The sequence below is a fragment of the Periplaneta americana genome, chromosome 14 (assembly GCF_040183065.1).
Source record: "Periplaneta americana isolate PAMFEO1 chromosome 14, P.americana_PAMFEO1_priV1, whole genome shotgun sequence".
In the NCBI taxonomy this organism is placed as follows: Eukaryota; Metazoa; Arthropoda; class Insecta; order Blattodea; family Blattidae; genus Periplaneta; species Periplaneta americana.
In genome coordinates, this window is record NC_091130.1 from 19,965,199 (window position 1) to 19,988,418 (window position 23,220).

The following is a 23,220-nucleotide window of genomic DNA, read 5'->3' on the forward strand; positions in this document are numbered from 1 at the left end:
TGTCTGTTATATCGTTTCTTCTTGCTGCATGTTTGTCTGTCTATCTACTCTTGAAATAATTTGATTCTATCTAAACTTGTCTTTTGCTCAAATATTTATTGATATAGTGAAAGTTAATTTAATTATACAGAATGAAATGTAAGTAATGTCATTAATTTTAGAGGTTTATTCTTTTAGATAGGTTTATTTCAAACAAAAAAGTTTAATACAGTTTTGCTCATTTTTGCTTCCTTTTCGAGATAAAAATAGTTTTATATGAAACATTTCCTAACGTGTTTTGGAAAAACCTTTGATTGAATTCCCAATATACTCAGTCAATTAAAGAGAGCAGTGTTTTATGGCAATGAATTATTGAAAGAATTTTAGTTTTGTCCTCTAAATGCGCAGAAATTTGGTCTGAACAAATGTAACTTTTTATTCTAAAAAGGAATTGAAGAATGTGATCCCAAAACTCGCTCAGTTCATTTGACCATTTTTATGATTATATATATATGATTTTGTTTGAGACCTCTATCATTATCAGAGACCGGAACTTTGGCAGAATGCCTTTTTAAATGTGTTAAATCTATCTTCATTTTAGTTTTTCTGTATATATTATATTTTATGTTACAATTATTAGCAAAATAATAAATAAATAAATAAATTTTGAAAGTAAGTCTGTACGAATTATACCTTTGTGATTGAAACGTCACAGTTTTATGTTGCCCTTTTCTGCCTTTTTTAAATATAAATACCTAATTTACAAAATAAATGTTTTTTTTTGCCTTTATTTGATTATTTATATCTTCTTCTTCTTCTTCTTCTTCTTCTTCAGTAGGTGCTACAACTTCTTCGAAGTTTTGACCTTCTCAATTAATTTACGCCATTCCTTTCCGTTATGAACAAGATTTGGCCAATTATTATTTATATATTATTTATTAATTTATTATTAAAAATTGCCTACAGGTATATTTTAATTCATTTCTATAATCACTACAATGAAAGTGACTTCACCGAATGTATATTATTGTCTTTCAGTCAGTTCATATTCTCTTTGCAACAATGAGTGCTGCCGTGCAAAAATGTATAACAGTAAGCGTTTTAATTATCGCTTGCGTTTATTTGACAAGGCAACAATGAGTGCGGGTCTAACGTTATTTTTAACGGTTATTTTTCTTTCAGTTTTCATTGCGACGTTGTTGTAGCTAGCTAAATATTTCATATCGCAACATATCAGTATAACCAAGCACAAAAATGCACTTTCCAAGGCTACTGGGAAGAAGATTTCTTTGCTTCCAACAGTAAGTGCAACATCGAGTCAAAAATCTCAATTTTCATTCGATTTATGTAAAGCTTTTCTTGCTGCCGAAATCCCTTTGTAGAAAGTGCAAGGTTGTGGGTCTAGTGCACGGTTTTTGTAATTACCTTTTATTGTGTATTGTAGCTATTTATAATCCATTTTTTGCCTGCCTATTTTAGCTATTTATGATGCCTTTTTGCCTGCCTATTTTAATGATTCATAATGCCTAAACTTCTAGTCTCTGATCATTATATTTTAAGCTTCTCTTTTTCCAAAACAACGCCAACCCTTCTCTAAAATGTTGTGTAATTGTGCATGTCACTTGAAGCCTTACTCAGTCTGTAGACTGGTAGATAGAAAAACTAACTCAGCCCTTTCATAAAAATGGATGCGTTTTGGAATCATACTCTTCAGTTTTAAAATGTTACATTTGTTCAAATCAAATTTCTGCACATTTAAACTACGTGCTTGCCTGCCGGTCTGAAGTTGCGCTCGGGCACGGGTTTGATCCCCGCTTGGGCTGATTACCTGGTTGGATTTTTTCCGAGGTTTTCCCCAACCGTAAGGTGAATTCCAGGTAATCTATGGCGAATACACGGCCTCATTTCGCCAAATACCATCTCGCTATCACCAATCTCATCGACGCTACATAACCTCGTAGTTGATACAGCGTCGTTAAATAACCAACTAAAAAAACCACAAAACTAAATTCTTTTAATAATTTATTATAATAATACACTGCTCTCTTAAAGTGACTGAGCATATTGGGAATTAAATCAGGCTTTCCCAAAACACGCTATCAAATGTTTCATATAAAACATTTCTTTTTTTTCCTCAAAAAGGAAGTAAAAACGAGCAAAATTGTATTAAACTCTCTGGTCTCAAATATCTCGCAGAATAACTCCCTGAAATTAATTACATTACTTACAGTTCACCCTGTATACATGAATTGGCGACAAAAACTAAAAAACAATTTCCTACCTAATCTGAATTAAAATCTAAGACTGTCTCTAAGCACAATATGCCGTCAATAACCCGTGTCTATCAGACCACGCCACTTCCTCCTGTGAGTCATATGACTGTTGGCATGCTGCCACTAATGCTTCTTCACTTAACAGCAGTTGCTCCATTATTCTCTCTCAAGGCTAAATGCGGCACTAAGTCCACAACACACACCATGGCTATATTACGAGTGCACTTGTGTGTTGTACAAGGTAAGTACATACATACCATAAGAAAGAGGTTTCTTAATTTTCTGCCACATTACAGGACACCAACTACAACACTACCTACTTCTAATCTAGTCACACACACACACTGTATCGCTTCATAATAGGATGACTCATGTGGTGTAGTGTGAATATCAATCAAGCAGCCAAACATTCTTGTCTTCCTTGTACAGGAAGTTACTGCCAACAAATAGGGTCTGTGATTAAAAGATGTAATGTAACGTGTAGAAATGTTGGTACCATAATTCTGAAGCAATATTTCATCTCGTGTCTTTTTATTTTGTGTTTTTATTTAACTGATAATTGTAATACCGGTATATTATTTTATTGTTTAATTAATAATTATACACTAAAACTTCATTTATACGTATTTATGGAAATCTGAAGAAAGAGACGCATAATTGAGAAAAACGTATACAGTAAAAACCACAGTCTAGTACAGCCGTGGCGAAAATGCGACTCACGAGCACATTGTGGCTCGAAATGTATTTCCTTTGCTTCCTATCTTCCCCAACCCCCACCATCTCACTCACTGGAGTCAAACTCCGTTCCATTTGTATTCGTCTCTGACCTGCGGGTAGCGTATCCATCACAGTCTAGTATATACAGTCGCGAAGCTCAATACGTAGTAAATATGCAAACATTAGATAGTTGCTCACCACTAGGATCGCTAATATCGCCTCATTACAGGCAATGCAAAATAGTACCGTCACAGTCTATTGTTTCTAGCACCCTAAAAAATTCAAGCTTCGTGACTGTATATAGTAGACTGTGGTATCATCACGTCTCTCTCGAAACCATGTACCTCTATAAAAACGAAAGTTTCAAGTAGGATAGGAGGACGCATTTTTTGCTGCCAATATGGTGAGAATATTAAATGTATGATTTGTTCACAAATATTACGAGGAAAACGATTGTATAACATAAAACGGCTTTATAAGTTACTTAAAAGGTTAAATATTATTATTATTATTATTATCATCATCATCATCATCATCATCTCTGTACGTCGATTCTTTTTCAGCAGATGTACGAATAATGCGGTTAGATCTTCAATTTAAACTCAGAGATTTACAATATGATGATAAATGAAAGCTAGATGTAAGGACTTGACAAATGTTGAACTTTTCAAATCTTTGCCAAAAAATAAATATCCGAACCTTCGTTCTTTAGCTTGCTCTTTTGAAGCCATGTTAGCTACAACTTACGTTTGTGAAAAAATTATTTTCAACAATTAGTAAAAACCAAATTTAGACAGACAAATACCTTTGTGATCAACTACGACTGGCAGTAAGTGACATAATTCCTGATTTTGAAACTCTGTCGCAGAGACATTCTGAAGACTATTAATTTTAGGTTGTGATAATGTGTCCTATGTTTTCTTGTTCATTTCTTTCTTCGTTACACGTACTAAACATTAGTTTGTAGCCTTGTACTGTATAAAATTTTATTTAAGTGCTTGACGTAAGGAAAATGAAAAACCGTTAATAAGTCAGACAGTTGCTTCACTTCCCCTTCGGGTGTCCGCCTCCCTCCATAGGTGCTATGCACGTTGCAGGTTACACAGTGGCTCGGCGCACGATCGCATTTTCGCCACCGCTGGTCTAGTATATACAGTCACGAACCTCAATACGTAGTAAATATGCATCCATAGATAGTTGCTCACCACTAGGATCGCTACTATCGCCTCATTACAGACAATGCGAAATAGTACCTGCACAGTCTCGTGTTCCTAATACCCTCATAAACTCAAGCTTCGTGACTGTATATACTAGACTGTGGTAATGAAGGGGGTGAACTGAACGGTTAATCGAAAAAATCGGATAATTCATACAATGAATTATTTCTTCAACTAAGTGTAGGCCTATAATAGTTTCGTACGTAATTTAAAATTCCTGCCATGCTGCAACCACTGATTTCTTCACACTAGACACTACACTGTGCAATATTATGCTCGTAATAAGTATAACAAACACAATGAAATACAGTAATATGTAGCACTATGTCTTTGTTTTCTATTAAATCGCGCAGTTGTAACGCCAATCTCGTATCACAGTTTTATTTTTTCCAAAGCTGCTCAATTATTTGCACATTTTTCCGATAATTAGCACAACAAGTTTTCTTTTGACATTCGTGGAAGACATTTTGCATAAAAGTAATACAGTATGGCCAATCGAACAGGAGGGCAATACTGAATGGTGCATGGATTTGCAGTTGTGTCGAAATCAGATTTGAAACCTTTCCAGATCAATGGATCGGCAGAGCTGCTCCAAGATTGTGGGCACCACGTTCACCAGACTTAATCCTCACTTAATTTTTTTGCTTGAGGTTTTATTAAATTCCATGTGTACAAGACAAAGATGCATGACCTTCCTCATTTACGGCACCGTATTTACGAAACAGTAGCAACTAATACACCACGCAAGCTTCATAATGCTTTTAGAGCGATAGTGCAATGCTCGGAGCAGTGTTTCGAAATGGAAGGGGGGAGGGCAGATTGATCTGTACTGAATATTGTACATAGACTTCTGACAAATAACATATGTAACAATCATTAACGTTGGACCATGCTTTCAACAAAATGGATCGAGACTTTTGGACCACTCTGTATTGTTAGTACAGGAAAGAAAATGTTCCAATCCAGGACACAGTGGGATACCCAAAAGTCTAGTTCTGAATTCATAAGTAACTTAAAAAAATGAATGAATGAATGAATGAATGAAATGTAATAAACACACCATAACAAATATGATTGAAATTCTTTGTTTCACTCACCTAGGTGAAACCCATATGGACCTTCTGCTGTGGGAGTGTCAACTTTTATAGAACACTGCTCCAGGATGATGACTCCCAGGGGCTCCGACCACTGCTCCCGTGACTTGAAGTAGAAGAGCAGGTTTCCCCTTAGCCGACACCATCGCTCAAGGCTGACTGTCAAATACAGAACAGCTTGTATTAACATCTATCTGATCACTACCTTAAGCAATAAATCACTCATCGCAACAGAATGGGAATATAAGACAGAACCTGACATAGAAGAGTGTCAATGCCTGCTATGAACAGACCGACACTAACCTAAACTTGTTTTCAATCTCTGAAGTGACATTATGACCTTCAGTTGAGAATGGGGTGGTGTGGTTGGCACTTACTTACTGGTTTTTAAGGGACCCGGAGGTTCATTGCCGCCCTCACATAAGCCCGCCATTGGTCCCTATCCTGAGCAAGATTAATCCAGTCTCTACCATCATATCCCACCTCCCTCAAATCCATTTTAATATTACCTTCCCATCTACGTCTCGGCCTCCCAAAAGGTCTTTTTCCCTCCGGCCTCCCAACTAACACTCTATATGCATTTCTGGATTCGCCCATACGTGCTACATGTCCTGCCCATCTCAAACGTCTAGATTTAATGTTCCTAATTATGTCAGGTGAAGTATACAATGCGTGCAGCTCTGCGTTGTGTAACTTTCTCCATTCTCCTGTAACTTCATCCCTCTTAGCCCCAAATATTTTCCTAAGAACCTTACTGTTAGGTTTCGTAACAAGCTGTTTTTTACGGTGATGGGTTGTTAGCCCTTCGCCCAACCCCCAAGCTGGAGGACCATCCCTTATCGGCTGTTCACGACTGCTTATTCAATATATTCGCAGCTACCCTCCATATCTGGAGGCCGTTTCCTCTATCCGCAACCTGAGGATGGTGGTCGGCACACCAATGGAAAATATTTCAATCTATTTAATAAATCTACACTAAACCAAAAGGCTTCATTCTATTTTTTTTATCACTGTTTCATCACCAGGGCCGGGTATTTATGGAGATCGCGAAAATCACGATATACAATATATTTTTGCTAATCTTTACGAATTAAGTGATTCTGATTAATAATATGCGGGTATTGTATTGTACTGTATTGTATTTATTAACATTCCATGGTATTCGTACATTGCTTTACAGCTAGAATATAGAACAAGTCAAACAATAGCGAGAAATCGCGGAATAGTTCTAATAGCGAAATATGAACACATTCGCGAATTATTACTATTGCGTCGTTTTATAGCTAATTTCATATTCTGAGTTTTTTCGGATTTTTTTTTCACTTGAATTTGTTATACAGGGTGATTCACGAGAATTTATCGTCCCTTACGGAGCTTATTTCCAAAGACTTTTGAGCAAAAAATGTTATATAAATATTTGTTCTAATCTCAATATTTTCGGAGTTACACTAATTTGCAATTCTTTGTAAAATAAGGGTAAAAGAATATTACAGATAAAGAATGAACTATTCAGGAGTATCACTTCTTTAATTAGCTAATATTCTGAATATATATTATTTTAATGTACCGAAGTACATATGATATTTCCATGCAGATATTCTGCGTCACCATACGATGAAAGAGTAATCGAACGGAGAAAAATTCTCTCTGGTGTGGCTTAGTGGATAAAGCATCAACACGTAGAGCTTAAAACCCGGGTTCAAATCCCGGCGCCGGAGAGAATTTTTCTCCGTTCCATTACTCTTTCATCGTATGGTGACGCAGAATATCTGCATGGAAATATCATATGTACTTCGGTACATTAAAATAATATATATGATATGCGTAAATCACTTCGTGATTTAAGACGGCGCTTATTCCGTCGGATCCCGGCCAACTAGTCACTCGTAATGAGTGCACCTCAGCACATGTGTGGACTTCGGTCCTACGTTCATAGACGTCTATGACGTAGTGCAGAGGGCGGCCACTAGAGGGAACCCAAGAGTTGGAACTTAATCAGAGACAATTCTGTCTGACGCCGGGGTGGTATCCGATGTGGCTTAGTGGATAAAGCATCAGCACGTAGAGCTGAAAACCCGGGTTCAAATCCCGGCGCCGGAGAGAATTTTTCTCCGTTCCATTACTATTTCATCGTAATATTCTGAAGCTAAAAATGTGTTGTGAATTCCATAGTTGCTTCGTACAGAATTTTTTTTTTTTTTTTTTCGATTTTAAACTACAAAATTACATTTTGTTATGCATTTATCACAACAATTGTTACAAATCATGCCACTCGTGTAAATTCTTGAAGACTGTACATTAAGATGCATAATTAAACTGTAAAGAATCAAGTTTCTAAAGTCGTATGATTTGAAACAATTTTTGTGATAAGTGCGTAAGAATTATGTAATTTTTAGTTAAAAATTGAAAAACAAAATCTGTACAAAGCAACTGACAACACATTTTTAGCTTCAGAACACTAGCCAATTAAAGAAATGATACTTCTGAATAGTTCATTCTCAATTTGTAATATTCTTTTACCCTTAAAATTAAAGAAAAAAAGGCATTTTACAAACAACTTCAAATTAGTGTAACTCTGAAAATACTGAGATTAGGACAAATGTTTATATGACACTTTTTGCTCAGAATGTCTTCGGAAATGAGCTCTGTAAGTGACGGCAAATCCTCGTGAATCACCCTGTATATCCAAGTAGCCTACATTACATGGTATTCCAGGTGTTTTGATTACGTTGGTGAACTCAAAAGACGGAGAATTCAACATTTCACTTATAATTTGAAAGTGTTAATTTGAAGGCTGCAAGTTTTTTTCGTTTTTAATGAATGTGTGTTAAATACAGCTCAATCCAACAAATATTGTCTATTGGCCATACCACATCTTTACCAGAATCCAACAAACCTTTAATGTTAATTATTTGGAAAGTAATATTCATACTGAGTTAATACTCCAATTCCAAAATAATTGTATTTTCCAAAATTTCCATTAACCTCCGCGAAGAGTACAAATCAATCTCCAACAATCTCCGCTGACACCAATATTAAAAACACAAATGATAAAATTAATTTCCATAAATACCTGCCCCTGCTCATCACCTGCAGCTCAGGTGCCCTTCTCCATGATCATATTTCTCCTCACCCCAATTTGAAGCAATAATTTAATTATATATTAAGTGACTACTGGTACACAAGTAAACTAAAGTAAATCACGTATTTTGGCAAAATAACTTCTGTAGACTGTCTCCGAGATCATGTTGACAAATTACCCTCAGCAGATGACATTTTACACAAAAATTCCCAGTTAAGTGTTTAGTTTTTCCTCCATATATCAGGACTGTACTTACTTCTCTTCTAACACATTCTTCCCCATAAAATTATTTTATATTTCATCGGTTCAAAAATTGAAAACTAGTATAGAGTTCTTTAAGGCTTTATGAAATGTCAAGTTAGCTAGGCAGGACATAATTTTCTACTAGAAAGGTGCTGTCTTAACTTCTCATTGTAAACAAATTACTTTTCAGATTCTCAAAAAATAAACAGAATAATATTTTATGCTATACGTTTCGTAAATACATTATAAGAGGACTACGAAAAAGTTACGATATTTTCCAAATTTCTGTTATATATGCACTTAATCATATAATGTATAAATGATTATTTCCACGATCGTATTTTTTTACGTTTATTTATACATGCTTTATATGTCATGTCACGTGTGTAGGATGTTTGGGTATATCAGCAGGCCATTTTACTACTTTCTATTGTCGTGTGTTATAGATGGTTTGTGTTCATATAATACTGATTTTAGATTTTGATTAATGTTTATGATATTGATGACTGAGGCGGTGATGAATCATGGTATGTAAATTTCCAATCCGCCATTTGCTTTTGTAACTGACGGAAATAATGAAAAACCTCAGTCATATTGGCCGGCCATGGGGTTTGAACCAGGGACCTCTCGAATGCAAGTCTCAAACATTACCATCTGAGCCAACTTGCTTGGCCGATCATATTTTGTGATACATAATAAAAGGTTACATTGGTTTTTAAACAATGTTTCAGGAGGCCTTTTTCGTGTTGTTGCTATGGGATTAAGTACATTGCTCTTATAATAAAGTTGATGTTACCGCAATTGATGTTATAAGCAATAATAATATTCTATGGGGTTTCTACAGAAACCAGACAATGTTTTTATAATCTATTTACATGGTGTACCAACAATGTCAGTTAAGGTGGAAAAAACATGTTCATACGAAAATAATAATCCGTTTTATTCATTCATAATATAATTAATACTGCCTTATTATACAACTAGAATTCTGGAGGTTATGTTGTGACATTTGCTAAATTTGTTGTACTTTTCTGTAAACTTTGTAATAAAAATTATACAATCTATTAAGATGAGATTTAAAATTTGGAAAATATTGGAATGAATTCTGTGCCACTCGAAGTATAATATGAAATTCTCTTATATAAGAGGTTATAGAAAACTTCTGTTGTATTCTTTCAAGAGACACAAAATTGAAGCCTCTAATAATAACAACGACGCCATTTCCTCATATTCTGCCGTAAACTTCAGCGCTCCACGATTGTGTTCTGTTTGCAAATCACGTAAGCATAAGCATGAAAGTTTGGAGTTTGCAAACTTTCATGTTAACGTCTTATGGCAATGTTTATGTCAATGCTTATGTGAATCATTGTGAATGATCCCATTTGGTAGCCTGGGTGCAAACTACTGTGTTTATGTTACGGTTATGTTTAATTTTCATTGTGAATGGGCCTTTATAGTTATTTACGTTATGTAGAACTTAAATGCGAACATGGAATTTTACTAAACGAGCGATAGCGAGTTTAGTTATCAATGTGACATGTTGAGTTTTAATAGCGGTCACGTTTTATGGTATTTTGAATCGTATATCTTAAGAGAAAATAATTCTAGGCTGCCCTCAATTCAGTGTCATGTATTGTATTTATATATTATTTAGAAATGATCTGTATAGCGCTAAATGCGCTGATCGATCAATAAATTATTTTAAAAAAAAATAAATAAAATAAAATAAATTAATAATAAAATTGTATTTTGCATGTTGTTGGAACAGAAATTATTGAGATTATGTAGATATAACAACAATTGAGAAACGTCTTAATCAGTTACTATGATAGGAAAAACGTCATAATTGGTTACTATGGTAGGAAAATAAAAAGAAATCGCGAGATGATATTATAAGGAGCCTGTTAAGTGTAAAATAAAAGGTGCTAGCCCGTTAAATCGTACTTTACTTACATAGATACACCTCTGTTAAACAATATTTACGATTCAAAATACCATAAAAAATATTTATGGCTAATGCAACTTTTAAATCATCCTTATACCACATCAAATTAATTACTTTGTTCTTAAGGAATATAAATTTACTTGAGATCTGATCTTAATACACTGGTTTACTGTAATGTTACTGGTACTTAATGTCCGACTCTCCACAAAGATATACATATTTATTTTAATTTATTCATTACTAGTGCTGTTATTCATGAACTAACGCCATTATATAACAATTACAAAAATGAATTAATGTACATTTCAAGGCAACAGAATTGCAATTCCAATCTACTCCACTTTGCAAATGCTATTAACAATTATACAACATTTATGAAAAAGAATGTTATTTTATGCTTATTCCATAGAAAGAAGTATTACATTCGGAACAGAATTGAATAAGAACCACTAGGCACAATACAAATGCCTAGTTAAAATTATATACAAAAAGTAACAAGGAACTTAAGGAAATCTCAAGGACTGTGTGGAACGTCTATATTCGAATTAAAGTAATAAAATGCCACATATAATTTAACACTGTAATAAAACTTCGAGGCACATGGAACAGAGAATGGAGCGAGATGGGCCATGTGGAAAATCATTTACACTTCTTTTCCATGGTAGAATGACGTCCGAGTAAACTTTTCATGGGAAAGTGTTACACTGTTTATTTTTTGTACTTCGAACATAGACATTTCACGTAAAACATCATATTACAATTTACAATTGACACACACTTTAAAAATATATTAATACACAACACATTTTCATCCCAAGAACTATTGCAGCTATAAAAACCAAGTTTCTTAACCATGAAAGCCTCTTGAATTAAACTAAAAGCATGTAATGTGATCATATTTTGCATGAAGCTTAGTTCTGCATTTTAATGGCTGCTATTGAAACTAAAGGCAAGAAGCAGTGTCTCCAGCATGATGGCGCCTGTGTCACACAAATAATGAAAGTGAGTGAATGGGTGAGTGAATCAGCAACTTTGTAACTAAATGCGTAATCTTCTATTTAATGATGAAAGAGTAATGGAACAGAGAAAAATTCTCTCTGGCGCCAGGATTTAAACCTGGGTTTTCAGCTCTACGTGCTGATGCTTTATCCACTAAGCCACACCGGATACCCATCCCGGTGTCGGACAGAATCGTCTCAGTTTAAGTTCCAACTCTTGGGTTCCCTCTAGTGGCCGCCCTCTGCACTACGTCATAGATGTCTATGAACGTAGGACTGAAGTCCCACATGTGCTGAGGTGCACTCATTATGAGTGAGTAGTTGGCTGGGATCCGATGGACTAAGCACCGACGCATATCATATATATTATTTTAATGTACCGAAGTACGTATGATATTTCCATGCAGATATTCTGCGTCATCATATGATGAAAGAGTAATGGAACGAAGAAAAATTCTCTCTGGCACCGGGATTTGAACCTGGGTTTTCAGCTCTATGTGCTGATGCTTTATCCACTAAGCCACACCGGATACCCATAGACTGGAAAGAGTGCAGAGGGCGGCCACTAGAGGGAACCCAAGAGTTGGAACTTAAACTGAGACGATTCTGTCTGACACTGGGATGGGTATCCGGTGTGGCTTAGTGGATAAAGCATCAGCACGTAGAGCTGAAAACCCGGGTTCAAATCCTGGTGCCGGAGAGAATTTTTCTCCGTTCCATTACTCTTTCATTGTATGATGATGCAGAATATATGCATGGAAATATTATATGTACTTCGGTAGATTAAAATTAAAAAAAATAATAAATACTTCTATTTAATGCTTACTTCAAACCGTCTAATGTTTCAATTTCTTGTAATACATTCATAACAATTTGGTACTATCCACAAAGTATTGAATAATGATCAGTGTCAAAATGTTAACACACAATCATAAATATACCTACATCTTAGTATTCAAGCACCTCCTCCTTCAATTTACAAACCAAACCTTTCACTTCATTTATTCGTTTGTTAAGTTTGAATGAAGTTAGGTTGGGATAAGCCAACACACATACAGGGCTTTCATTTCAAAACTTCCCAGTCTAAATAACTAATTATTTAAATTGAATTAAAAAAAACACGTCAATTTAGATATTGAGGGGAAGTCTGAAACCAGGCTTAATTGCATTTTAGATTTCATCCCCACCCCCATTTTGAAATATCAAATGACACCCCTATATTTTTATACTTAAATATGTTAAATGTTATGTTTTATTTAACGACGCTCGCAACTGCAGAGGTTATATCAGCATCACCGGATGTGCCGGAATTTTGTCCCGCAGGAGTTCTTTTACATACCAGTAAATCTACTGACATGAGCCTGTCGCATTTAAGCACACTTGAATGCCATCGACCTAGCCCGGGATCGAACCCGCAACCTCGGGCATAGAAGGCAGCGCTATGCCAACTCGCCAACCAGGTCGACTACTTAAATATGAAAGAGCATTCAATTGTCTATACACCTCATTCGTTTTGGCATCTTTTGTTTTCTATCGTCGCCTAGCAACCTTTGTTTTTGTTATCAGCTGATTGTAGGATGAAAACACAGCTTATTTTGTGTAATTTATTCAATAAGGATAATTTATGTTCTCTCTTGAAGTGTATAGACCATTTTAAAATAATTTAATACACAAACACAACTATTACATGAAATGCTCAATAAGTTTTCGTAGCTTTATTCTCTTCAGCTCTAATCAACAATAACAACAATCCAGGTTCCCAGGTGACGACAGAAAACAAAGGATGCGAAAACAAATGAATGAGGTGTATAAACAATTGAATACGCTTTCATATTTAAGTGTAAAAATATAGGGGTGTCATTTGAAATTTCAAAGTGGGGGTGAAATCTAAAATGCAATTAAGCCTGGTTTCAGACTTTCCCCTCAGTATCTAAATTGGCGTGTTTTTTGTTTAAATTTAATTCAATGTAAATAATTAGTTATTTAGACTGGGAAGTTTTGAAATGAAAGCCCTGTATATACTGAGACAACATACCTATGGACTCACCTTTTTTTTTAAGTTGGTTATTTCATGATGCTGTATCAACTATTTGGTTATTTAGCATTGATGGAATTGGTGATAACGAGATAGTATTTGGTGAGATGAGGCACGGATACACCATGAATTATCTGACATTCGCCTTACAGTGTGGGAAAACTTCAGGGAAAAGTCCAACCAACCGAGGGTTGTGTAAACGGCGCGTTTTTAATGGTGTAGGGTTGGCTTAGCGCGTTTTTGACGCTCTAGTCTTGGGTTAGCGGCGTGTTTTTGACGCTCTAGGCTTCTGTTAGCGGCGCGTTTTTGAAGCTCTAGAGTTGTGTAAGCAGCGCGTTCTTTACGCTCTAGAGTTGGGTTATTGGAGCGTTTTTGACGCTCGTGTTGAGTTAGAAGCGCGTTTTTGACGCTATATGCATCTGTTAGCGGCGCGTTTTCCACGCTCTAGAGTTGTGTAAGCGTGTTCTTGATCCTCTAGGGTTGGCTTAGCAGCGCGTTTATAACTCACCAAGGTTGTGCAAGCGGCGCGTATTTTACGCTATAGGATTAGGTTAGCGGCGCGTTTTTGACGCTCTAGAATTGGGTTATTGTCGCATTTTTGACGCTCTAGTGTTGGCTTAACGGCGCGCTTCTGACGCTCTAGAGTTGTGTAAGCGGCGCGTTTTTGACGCTCTAGTGTTGGCTTATCAGCGCGTTTTTGACGCTCTAGAGTTAATTTAGCGTCGCTTTTATGACGCTCTAGGCTTGGTTAAGCAGCGCGTTCTTGACGCTCTATGGTTGGCTTAGCGGCACGTTTTTGTCAAATTCCAGTGTCGGATTAGCGGCGCGTTTTTTACCTTTAAAGTTGTGTAAGCGGCGCCTTTTTGACGTTCTAGGGTTGTTTTAGCGGCACGTTTTTGATGCTCCAGGGCCGTGAAAGCGGCGCGTTTTTGACGCTGTGGGGGTGGGTTATTGGCGCGTTTTTGACGCTCTAGTGTTGGTTTAGCGGCGCGTTTTTGACACTCTAAATTTGTGTTAGCGGCTCGTTTTTGACGCTCGACGGTTAGGGTAGCGGCGCGTTTTTGACGCTCTAGTGTTGGCTTATCGGCGCGTTTTTGACGCTCTATGCTTGACTTAGCGTCGCGTTAATGACGCTCTAGGTTCGGTTTAGCGGACGTTCTTGACGCTCTACGGTTGGCTTAGCGGCGTGTTTTTGACGCTCTAGTGTCGAGTTAGAGGCACGTTTTTAACGCTATACGCGTGTTAGTGACGCGTTTTTGACGCTCTAGAGTTGTGTAAGTGGCGCATTTTGGACACTCTACTTTTGGCTTAATGGCACGTTCTTCACGCCCTATAATTGTGCAAGCTGCGCGTTTTTGACGCTCCAGGGTTGTGTAAGCGGAGCGTTTTTGACGCTGTAGGGTTGGGTTAGCGGCTCGTTTTTGACGCTGTAGGGTTGGGTTAGCGGCGCGTTTTTACGCTCTAAAGTTGTGTAAGCGGCGATTTTAGACGCTCTAGGTTTGGGTTAGGAGAACGTTTTTGATGCCCAAGCATTGTGTAAGAGGCGCGTTTTTGACGCTGTGAGGTTGGGTTATTGGCGCGCTTTTGACGCTCTAGTGTTTAGCGTCGCGTTTTTGACGCTCTAAAGTTGTGTAAGCGGCTCGTTTTTATGTTCTACCGTTAGGTTAACGGCGCGTTTTTGACGCTATAGTGCTGGCTTATCGGCGCGTTCTTGACGCTCTAGGGTTGACTTACCGTCGCGTTTATGACGCTCTAGGTTCGTTTAGTGGCACGTTTTTGACGTTCTATGATTGGCTTAGCGGTGCGTTTTGGACACTCCAGTTTTGGCTTAGCGGCGCGTTTTTGACTCTCTACGGTTAGGTTACCGGCGCGTTCTTGACGCTCTAGGGTTGGGTTAGCGACACCTTTTTGACGGTCCAGGGTTGTGTAAGCGGCGCGTTTTTGACGCTGTAGGGTTGGGTTATTGCCGCGTTTTTGACGCTCTAGTGTAGGTTTAGCAGCGCGTTTTTGACGCTGTAAAGTTGTGTAAGCGGCGCGTTTTTGACTCTACGGTTAGGTTAGCGGCGCGTTTTTGATGCTCTAGTGTTGGCTTATCGGCGCGTTTTTGACGCTCTAGGGTTGACAGCGTCGCGTTTATGACGCTTTATTTTTGGTTTAGCGCCACGTTCTTGACGCTCTATGGTTGGCTTACGGCGCGTTTTTGACGCTCCACTGTTGGCTTAGCAGCGCGTTTTTGACCCTCTAGGCTTGTGTTTGCGGCGCGTTTTTGACGCTCTAGAGTTGTGTAAGCGGCTCTTTTTTGACGGTAACTTTTTATAAATGAAAAATTTGGTGATAATATGAAAATCAGAAAAATGCACTGGTGCCACCCAGCCTCGAAAAATAGTACCTTGGTGCATCAGCGCCCACTAAGCCTGAAATCCATCCTGGGTGATGATTAATAAAATAAAATCAAACCAAGTAATACCACAAAAAAACAGAAGTTGCAATAACTCGAAGAAATAACTTATGTATGCTGGGTTATAAACATTCAACAGTTGCAATGTATTCGCTTTCATTTCGTTTTGTGGAATCACCTAGGTATAGGCCTAAGAGTTAAATTCAACTTTTATGAAATCTCAGTATTTGTATGTTCAACTGTTTCTAAGGGGGAGGTGCTGAAGAATTTTAAATGTTTATATTTAATTCATTTGACTTATCACTTAATACGTATCTCATCTACATTACACTTCCTTCACTATCCTTTACTTAGGAAGCTTCTAGTTTCTTGACATAAACAAGGCGAAAAAGTGTACAGTGCACAATGATATTCTAGATTACCTGTGGTTTTCAGAGTTTCTTGTTTATCTGAACAATGTATCTAAATCTTGATAACTTGTCCCTAAAATATCTTCTTAACAGAAATTATTCAGATAGCAGTATCAGTCTTTATTCAGTTGTATAAGAAATAAGTTTCTGTAGTTTTCAGCAGTATGACCAACCTACAACCTTGCTGAACTAAATATTTCTGTGGTATGAATAAGATGCTGTTTAAAAAAAGGACAGCTGGAAAGAAATGTTTATAACAAATCGTAACAGCAACAATACTTCCTTAGTAATAAATATCCTGAAATAAATACCACTGTTAATACGGAACAAGTAACAGTAAATTGTATAACTTACTTATCTTTGTACAGAGTGTCCTTTCCGTGGTACCGGTATGTGTTATTCTGGAAATTCTCTTTACATAGAATTAAATAGTCCGAAAGTTTTCAGTTGTTTCATACGAATTTAAATAAATCTGTTTATGTTCTAATGTGTAAGACACTATGTGGAGTACTGTACAGTAAGTAATTCATTGCACTATTTCAAGTAAAAGAATTGTCATACTAATTGAAACGTGAACTTCGATCTTACACTAAAAGACTGAATAGTAAAAGTATGGCATTCATATGGAAAATCTTGGTTCAATTCCCGATTGATGACAATTCTATTTGTCAAAATATGCAATAATCTTGTTCTATTGCTTTATTACCAATAAAAACAATACAATCATGAGTAGTAACATTTTCAAATGAAATTATTAATATTAAATATTTCTGACAAAAGTGACCTCTACATTTTATATTATCAAGGAATGTAAAATATCTTATTTCTCTCGTGACAATAAACAAAAAATATGAATAGCGACATTTAATATAAATTTTCCAAAGACCAATCCATACATTTCTCTATATATGCCTCCGTGCGTGATCATATACGTACATGTGGAAACCTTCACCATACTGAGTGGTTAACAAGTGAGTGCAATACTGTACGAGTGATGTGAAGTAAGGAATTATATTAATAAGATAAGAAATATCAGTGACAAAACAAGCAACAAGGAATTACATTAGTTGCAACAATAACCATGCAAGTTACATACAATACAACCATGCTACACATATATACACGACACTCCAGATTATCAAAAACATTTATAACCCAAAATATTATATTATCTACCCTGATACATATAAAAGTTGTTTAGCACTTAGGGGACATACTACAGGAGTGTTGGTATTAGAATTCTCTGCATTATTTCAAGTTGAATGATAATCTCTGTTTATACAATATTAATACCTGCGTAGTTTCAAATAAAGAAATAATTTTTGTTGTACTTATGAAGGAAACTAAAACGAGTTACCGGTATATGACTTGCATTTTAAATAACTCATCCAATAAACAAATTAATGAGTTAAATCTCTAGATTTTCAGTGCGGATTGAGAAATTTAGGTTAAATAGTGTATGCTAACAATTCTACTTAAAAACCATTCAATATAAAAATAACACGAAGTTATTCTTCTACCAACACACTTCCTTCCCCGTACAGAGAAAGTAATACAGCCATATTAAATGTATATACTTAGAAATTCAATTTCAAGGTTTCTACTAAAAATTCCTTCTAGTAATTACGAATATACATATCTCTACTATAAGTTTATTTTATCTACAAATCTCTCAAATACTTAAATACAACACAACCGCCCAGCCAGGCAGTGTTACTTTTACATTTTGAGATTTAGCAGCAATAATGCCAACATAATGCATTTGACATTGAGCTACTTATCTTTCACTTCTCTCCTTCTTTAGGCCTAATCATAATTTTGACAATTCCCAGCTCAATGTAGAAAACAATCACAGTTAAATTCACTTGTAGGAACAGTTCAGAAACTTTTTAGTAATCTTTAAATATATACCTCACATTTTACTGTACACTATTAGATGAATATCAGTAAGTAATTGATTAACTAGCGGACTTACTCGTGTTAATTATGTAAGTCTGTGCGGCTTACAGCTGTTTTGGTGCTTCATCACACCATTCTCAGAGCCTACTAGATCTCGGCGTCATCTCGAACTTCTCTGCCTGTTATGTGGGTGCGTTTGATTGTTGAAAAGTGTTGAAAAGTGGAGTCAAATAGTGTGTGTTCTGAAATTGATCTGTGTGTTGAGAATTTGATCAGAGTGTGTTTTAGTGCGTTTGTATATTTCATATTGTTCTAGTGTGTTGAGTTTTTGGTTCTTTGGTTGTATGTGTAGGATTTCCATGTCCACATTTATGTTATTGTATGTATGGTTAGCGTTGGTTATGTGATTGGCGTACGTAGATGTATTGTGTCCTCTGGTTATTACTTTAATGTGTTCTTTGTATCGAGTTTGGAATGATCTGCCTGTCTGTCCAATGTAGAACTTGTCGCAACTATTACATCATGTGAGTTTGTATACACCTGTGTGGTTGTATTTATTTGTTTGTGTTTTTTGTGTGTTGAGATGTCTTTGTAGTGTTTTTTCTGTTCTGTATGCTATGTTGTATTTCTGCTTTCTGAATGAAGATGCGATCTTATGTGTGCTTTTGTTTTCACATGTTAGTGTGATGTATTTCTTGTGTTCTTGTGTTTGTGTTGTGTTTTGCGTGTTTTTGTGTTTGTTAAGTTTTTGTTTTGTCTTTCTTATGATGTTGTCTATTATGTTTGGATTGTAACCGTTTTCTTGTGCTATGTATTTGATTGTGTTCACTTCTTCATTGTAGTGCTGTTGGCTCATGGGTATGTTGAGTAATCTGTGTACCATTGTCCTGAATGCAGCATGTTTATGTTGTATGGGGTGGTTAGATGTGTTGTGTATGTGTGTGGTGGTGGTGGTGGTTGTTGGTTTTCTGTATATTTTGAAGGTGTGTTTGTTGTCAATTTTTGTTATGGTGATGTCTAGGAAATTTATGGAGTTGTTTTCAAGTTCCAGTGTGTATTGAAGTTTTGGGTGTATTTTGTTTATGTATTGGTGTAGTTTGTGTTTTTGTCTTTTGTTTCCTTTGTATAGTATGAGTATGTCGTCTACGTATCTGTGCCAGTATATTATGTTGTCTGCATATTTGTTGTGTTCATTGTTGAGTATGTATGTTTGTTCTATGTTGTCTAAGCAATCAAATGCACCCACACAACTGGCAGAGACGTTCGAGATGACGCCGAGATCTAGTAGGCTCTGAGGATGGTGTGATGAAGCACCGAAACAGCTGTAAGCCGCACAGACTTACATAATTAACACGAGTAAGTCCGCTAGTTAATCAATTATATTCAAGTGTTAAAAGTAGTGTACCCAAGATTCAAAACGGAATATCAGTACATATTTATTTCTCAAATCTCAACAAATCTTCAGCTACATCACTTTTTATATCGAAGTGAGCATTTCCCAGAATTGCAATTATGGCTGTATTACCCACCCTTGACGTCTGTTAGTGTGATTGCAAAACCCCAAAGTGCAGATGGTGAGTATTTGTGTCAGTACCTTTGCTTGTTCCGCTATAGCAGCTCAGTTCCCGTAGACTCTTAGATCTTTTCCCTCTTTTGATGTCTTTCCCTGGAAAGTTTACAAGACCCAAGAATCTAATGTTTCTGCATTAAATTAACTAAGATCCTCTTTCCGGGTGAGTCAAGATGTCTGCCTCCACCGAATTACTCAAAATGATGTCTGTTGGGGGAACAGTAAACACTCATAATTTATTGCTACCAAGACCAGATAAGAATAACCTGGTGCAATTACGGGTATATTGGGCCAACCATTGTGAACTCACATTTTATTGATGGCTGATGGTTCAATCACTTTTCCTTTCATAGTAATGTAACTGAGTTGCAGAAATGTAGAAAGGTGACATGTCCACTTTTTTTCGGAACAGTTTTTATAGTCAGTAGGTTCACTCAGCCTCCTATAAAATTGAGTACCGGGTCTTTCCCGGGGGTAAAAGGCAGTCAGAGCGTGGTGCTGACCACACCACCTCATTCTAGTGCCGAGGTCATGGAAAGCATGGGGCTGTATCTCCATGCCCCCCCAAGTGCCTTCATGGCATATTACGGGAATACCTTAGATATCTTCATGCTCGTTGGGATATATGCATGAATTGAATGGCTGCCTAGAATAATGTTGTAAGTCAGTTTTTACAGTTTGTCAGGAAATGAAAAATATGTTTATTCCATACTAACATTGTTAAATATTACAAAATATGACAGTGTTAGGTCTATATTAATACTTCAGTAAGTATTCACACCATCTGTATATATGTATTGCCTTCATCTTCCAAATAATACAACTTTTCGAACATTTACAGTAGAAAAACGTTGTATGTCAGTCCAGAAGAACAATGTTGTAAAGCAATGAAACTTAAATACTGTCCATATTTCCTGGTAAATTCTTTATGGTTGTTACATTTGAGTACAATAAATAATAATGTTGTTGTTCTGCCTGACAAGTGTTAGGCCACAAGGCCTGTTACGGTCTCACATGAAATTTTCACGCCATCTCTTAGCAGGATGACCCACAGATCTTTGGCCATGTGGTACATAATCACAAATTGCCTTTGGGAGTCTACTATTACTCATTCTTTCCAAATGATGTTTCCAATTAGACTGATATTGAACATGTAATCTAAAACTGGTTGAGTTTTTAGTTCCTTTAAAATTTCACAATTTCTTTTCAGATCCCATTTAGTATAGCCCACTGTTCTTCGCATGAATCACATTTCACAAGCCGTTATTCTGCTTTTATCTGCTTTCCTCAGTGTCCATGCTTCGCTGCCATAGCTGAGCATCGGTCGTGCCAATGTGTTGTAGAGACGTATGCGGGTGTGTTTCTGAACCAAAGATGGTTTCATCACACTATTTATAATGCCCATAGTTCTTGTGTATTTATTAATTTTCTGTGATATGTCCAATTCTTCAAAAATGGAAAGATTGTAACCTAAATATGGGAAACTATTACATCTTTCTAATATTTTATTATCGAGACAAATTTTTACTTTGTATTGGGTATTTCCCACAGAATGCCATAATTTTTGTTTTATCTGTTGAAATTTCCATATTGTATGTGGCTCCTACTTGCTGCAAATTATATATTGACTTTTGGAGGTCGATTAAATAATAATAATAATAATAATAATAATAATAATAATAATAATAATGACAAATCTACAACATATGAACTTGAAACAAATTACACAACTTAAGATTATATGTTTAGGCATATAATATCAATATTACACAGACAAGAATCCTGTTTTTCCTTGTTCTGTTATTAGGCCATGATAGAATTCAGAGTAACCATGACCAGAGGAAGAAAAATTGACATTGCAATCAGATCATTATTTTTTTCTCTTTTGTGTTTACCTAGAATAGAGCCATGATAAAAACGAGGTAAGTTATAATGTGAAATAAGACTTACTGTCTTATTTTTTGCACGTTTGCTTTTCTTTAAAGAATACACTTCCCATGATAACAATATATCATGGAATTTCCGAATTTTCAGAGACACAGGCTCGTCAGAACTGAACTGAAACCAGGCAGCTGTTGTTATCTTAGGTCTGGATCCTTCTTTATTGTTTGCTCTACTAGCCCTATATCCCTAAAGTATTCTTGTTGCATATGAACAACCTCAAATGGTTTGCTTGGCCTTGCATTGGCAATAACCTCTACCCATGTGATACGCTATAAGTATGACTGTCCGCCATTTTATTTGCATTACAACGTTATTCAGCTCAGCAACACAATCAAAATACTACAGCTCTGGAAGTAGTGTGAATATCAGCAAGATGATGGCAGCACATGATGCAAGATGTGTGATACAACATTTTTCAGTGAAAAACTCAGTTTGGTCAAAAATGGACTTACAATGTTATTCTAGGCAGCCATTCAATTATGATATTGTATCAAAATGGTTACGCACTTGATGTAGCATATTAGTATATATTTTTACACATTTTCCCCACATCATCATATTTTCGATGTTTCTGAACTAGTGGGTATATTTTCACAATATTTTCCTCTCATTTTGTATGTTTTCGTTAATTTTTTTAAACATCTCTTGTGTCGTCTAAGGGTCATTTCATACGTCATGGCAACTAACGTTATATTTTTTTTATTTTACTAGGTTATTTTACGACATTTTATCAACAGCTTAGTTATTTAGTGTCTGAATGAGATGAAAGTGATAATGCCAGTGAAATGAGTCCGGGGTCCAGCACCGAAAGTTACCCAGCATTTGCTCATCTTGGGCTGAGGGAAAACCCCGGAAAAAACCTCAACCAGGTAACTTGCCCCGACCGGGAATCGAACCCAGGCCACCTGGTTTCGCAGCCAGACGTGCTAGCCGTTACTCCACAGGTGTGGACCTAATGTTATATATTTCAATTAACCGAAAATGTGGTTAGTTCAGTATATACGTTTGAAAACCTGTTGCACACTGTACGGGATGCCACCACCACATTGCGTCTGTGTGTGTTGGTGGGTAGGTGACAGCACGCACAAAAGTCAGTATGCTAGAGGCTGTGCACCAAGATGGATGTACAGTAAAGTTGAACAGCAGTCATATATAAAAATTGCAGTTCTTCGTGGCAGAAATACTCGTCAGTGTCATTCTGAGTTATGAGAAGCATTGGATTATAGTGTGTTGCCTATCAAATTGTTGCACATTGAGTGGAGGCCTTCAAATGTGGATGCACAGCACCGTTGGCTTGCTGGACAAGGCCATAATCCTCCATGATGACGCAACAGCTCACACTGCAGCTCCTGTCAGGAACCTTTCACAGTGGTGGAGGTGAGAGATCTTGGAACATCCTCCCTACTCGCCTGATCT

At 36.5% G+C, this 23,220-nt stretch overlaps 1 protein-coding gene and 1 long non-coding RNA gene across 7 annotated transcripts in view; one reads left to right on the forward strand and one right to left on the reverse strand.

Annotated features, from left to right (window-relative positions):
* Positions 1-23,220, reverse strand: part of LOC138713191 (inositol polyphosphate-4-phosphatase type I A) — a 112,662-nt gene that overhangs the window by 71,991 nt on the left and 17,451 nt on the right. For 4 of the 6 annotated variants that reach the window (XM_069845084.1, XM_069845083.1, XM_069845087.1 and 1 more), the window contains exons 3-4: positions 19,885-19,956; positions 5,284-5,439 (exon numbers count right to left, since the gene is read on the reverse strand). In XM_069845084.1, coding sequence (XP_069701185.1) covers positions 5,284-5,439; positions 19,885-19,956 — 228 coding nt within the window. Of the gene's footprint in view, positions 1-2,509; positions 2,589-5,283; positions 5,440-19,884; positions 19,957-23,220 lie in introns of those variants that run through there. The other 2 variants (XM_069845088.1, XM_069845089.1) reach the window with 2 other exon arrangements.
* LOC138713192 (uncharacterized) lies at positions 2,267-7,483 on the forward strand. The gene is made up of 2 exons (XR_011335794.1): positions 2,267-2,493; positions 5,288-7,483. It is a non-coding gene; the product is annotated as an uncharacterized lncRNA (long non-coding RNA).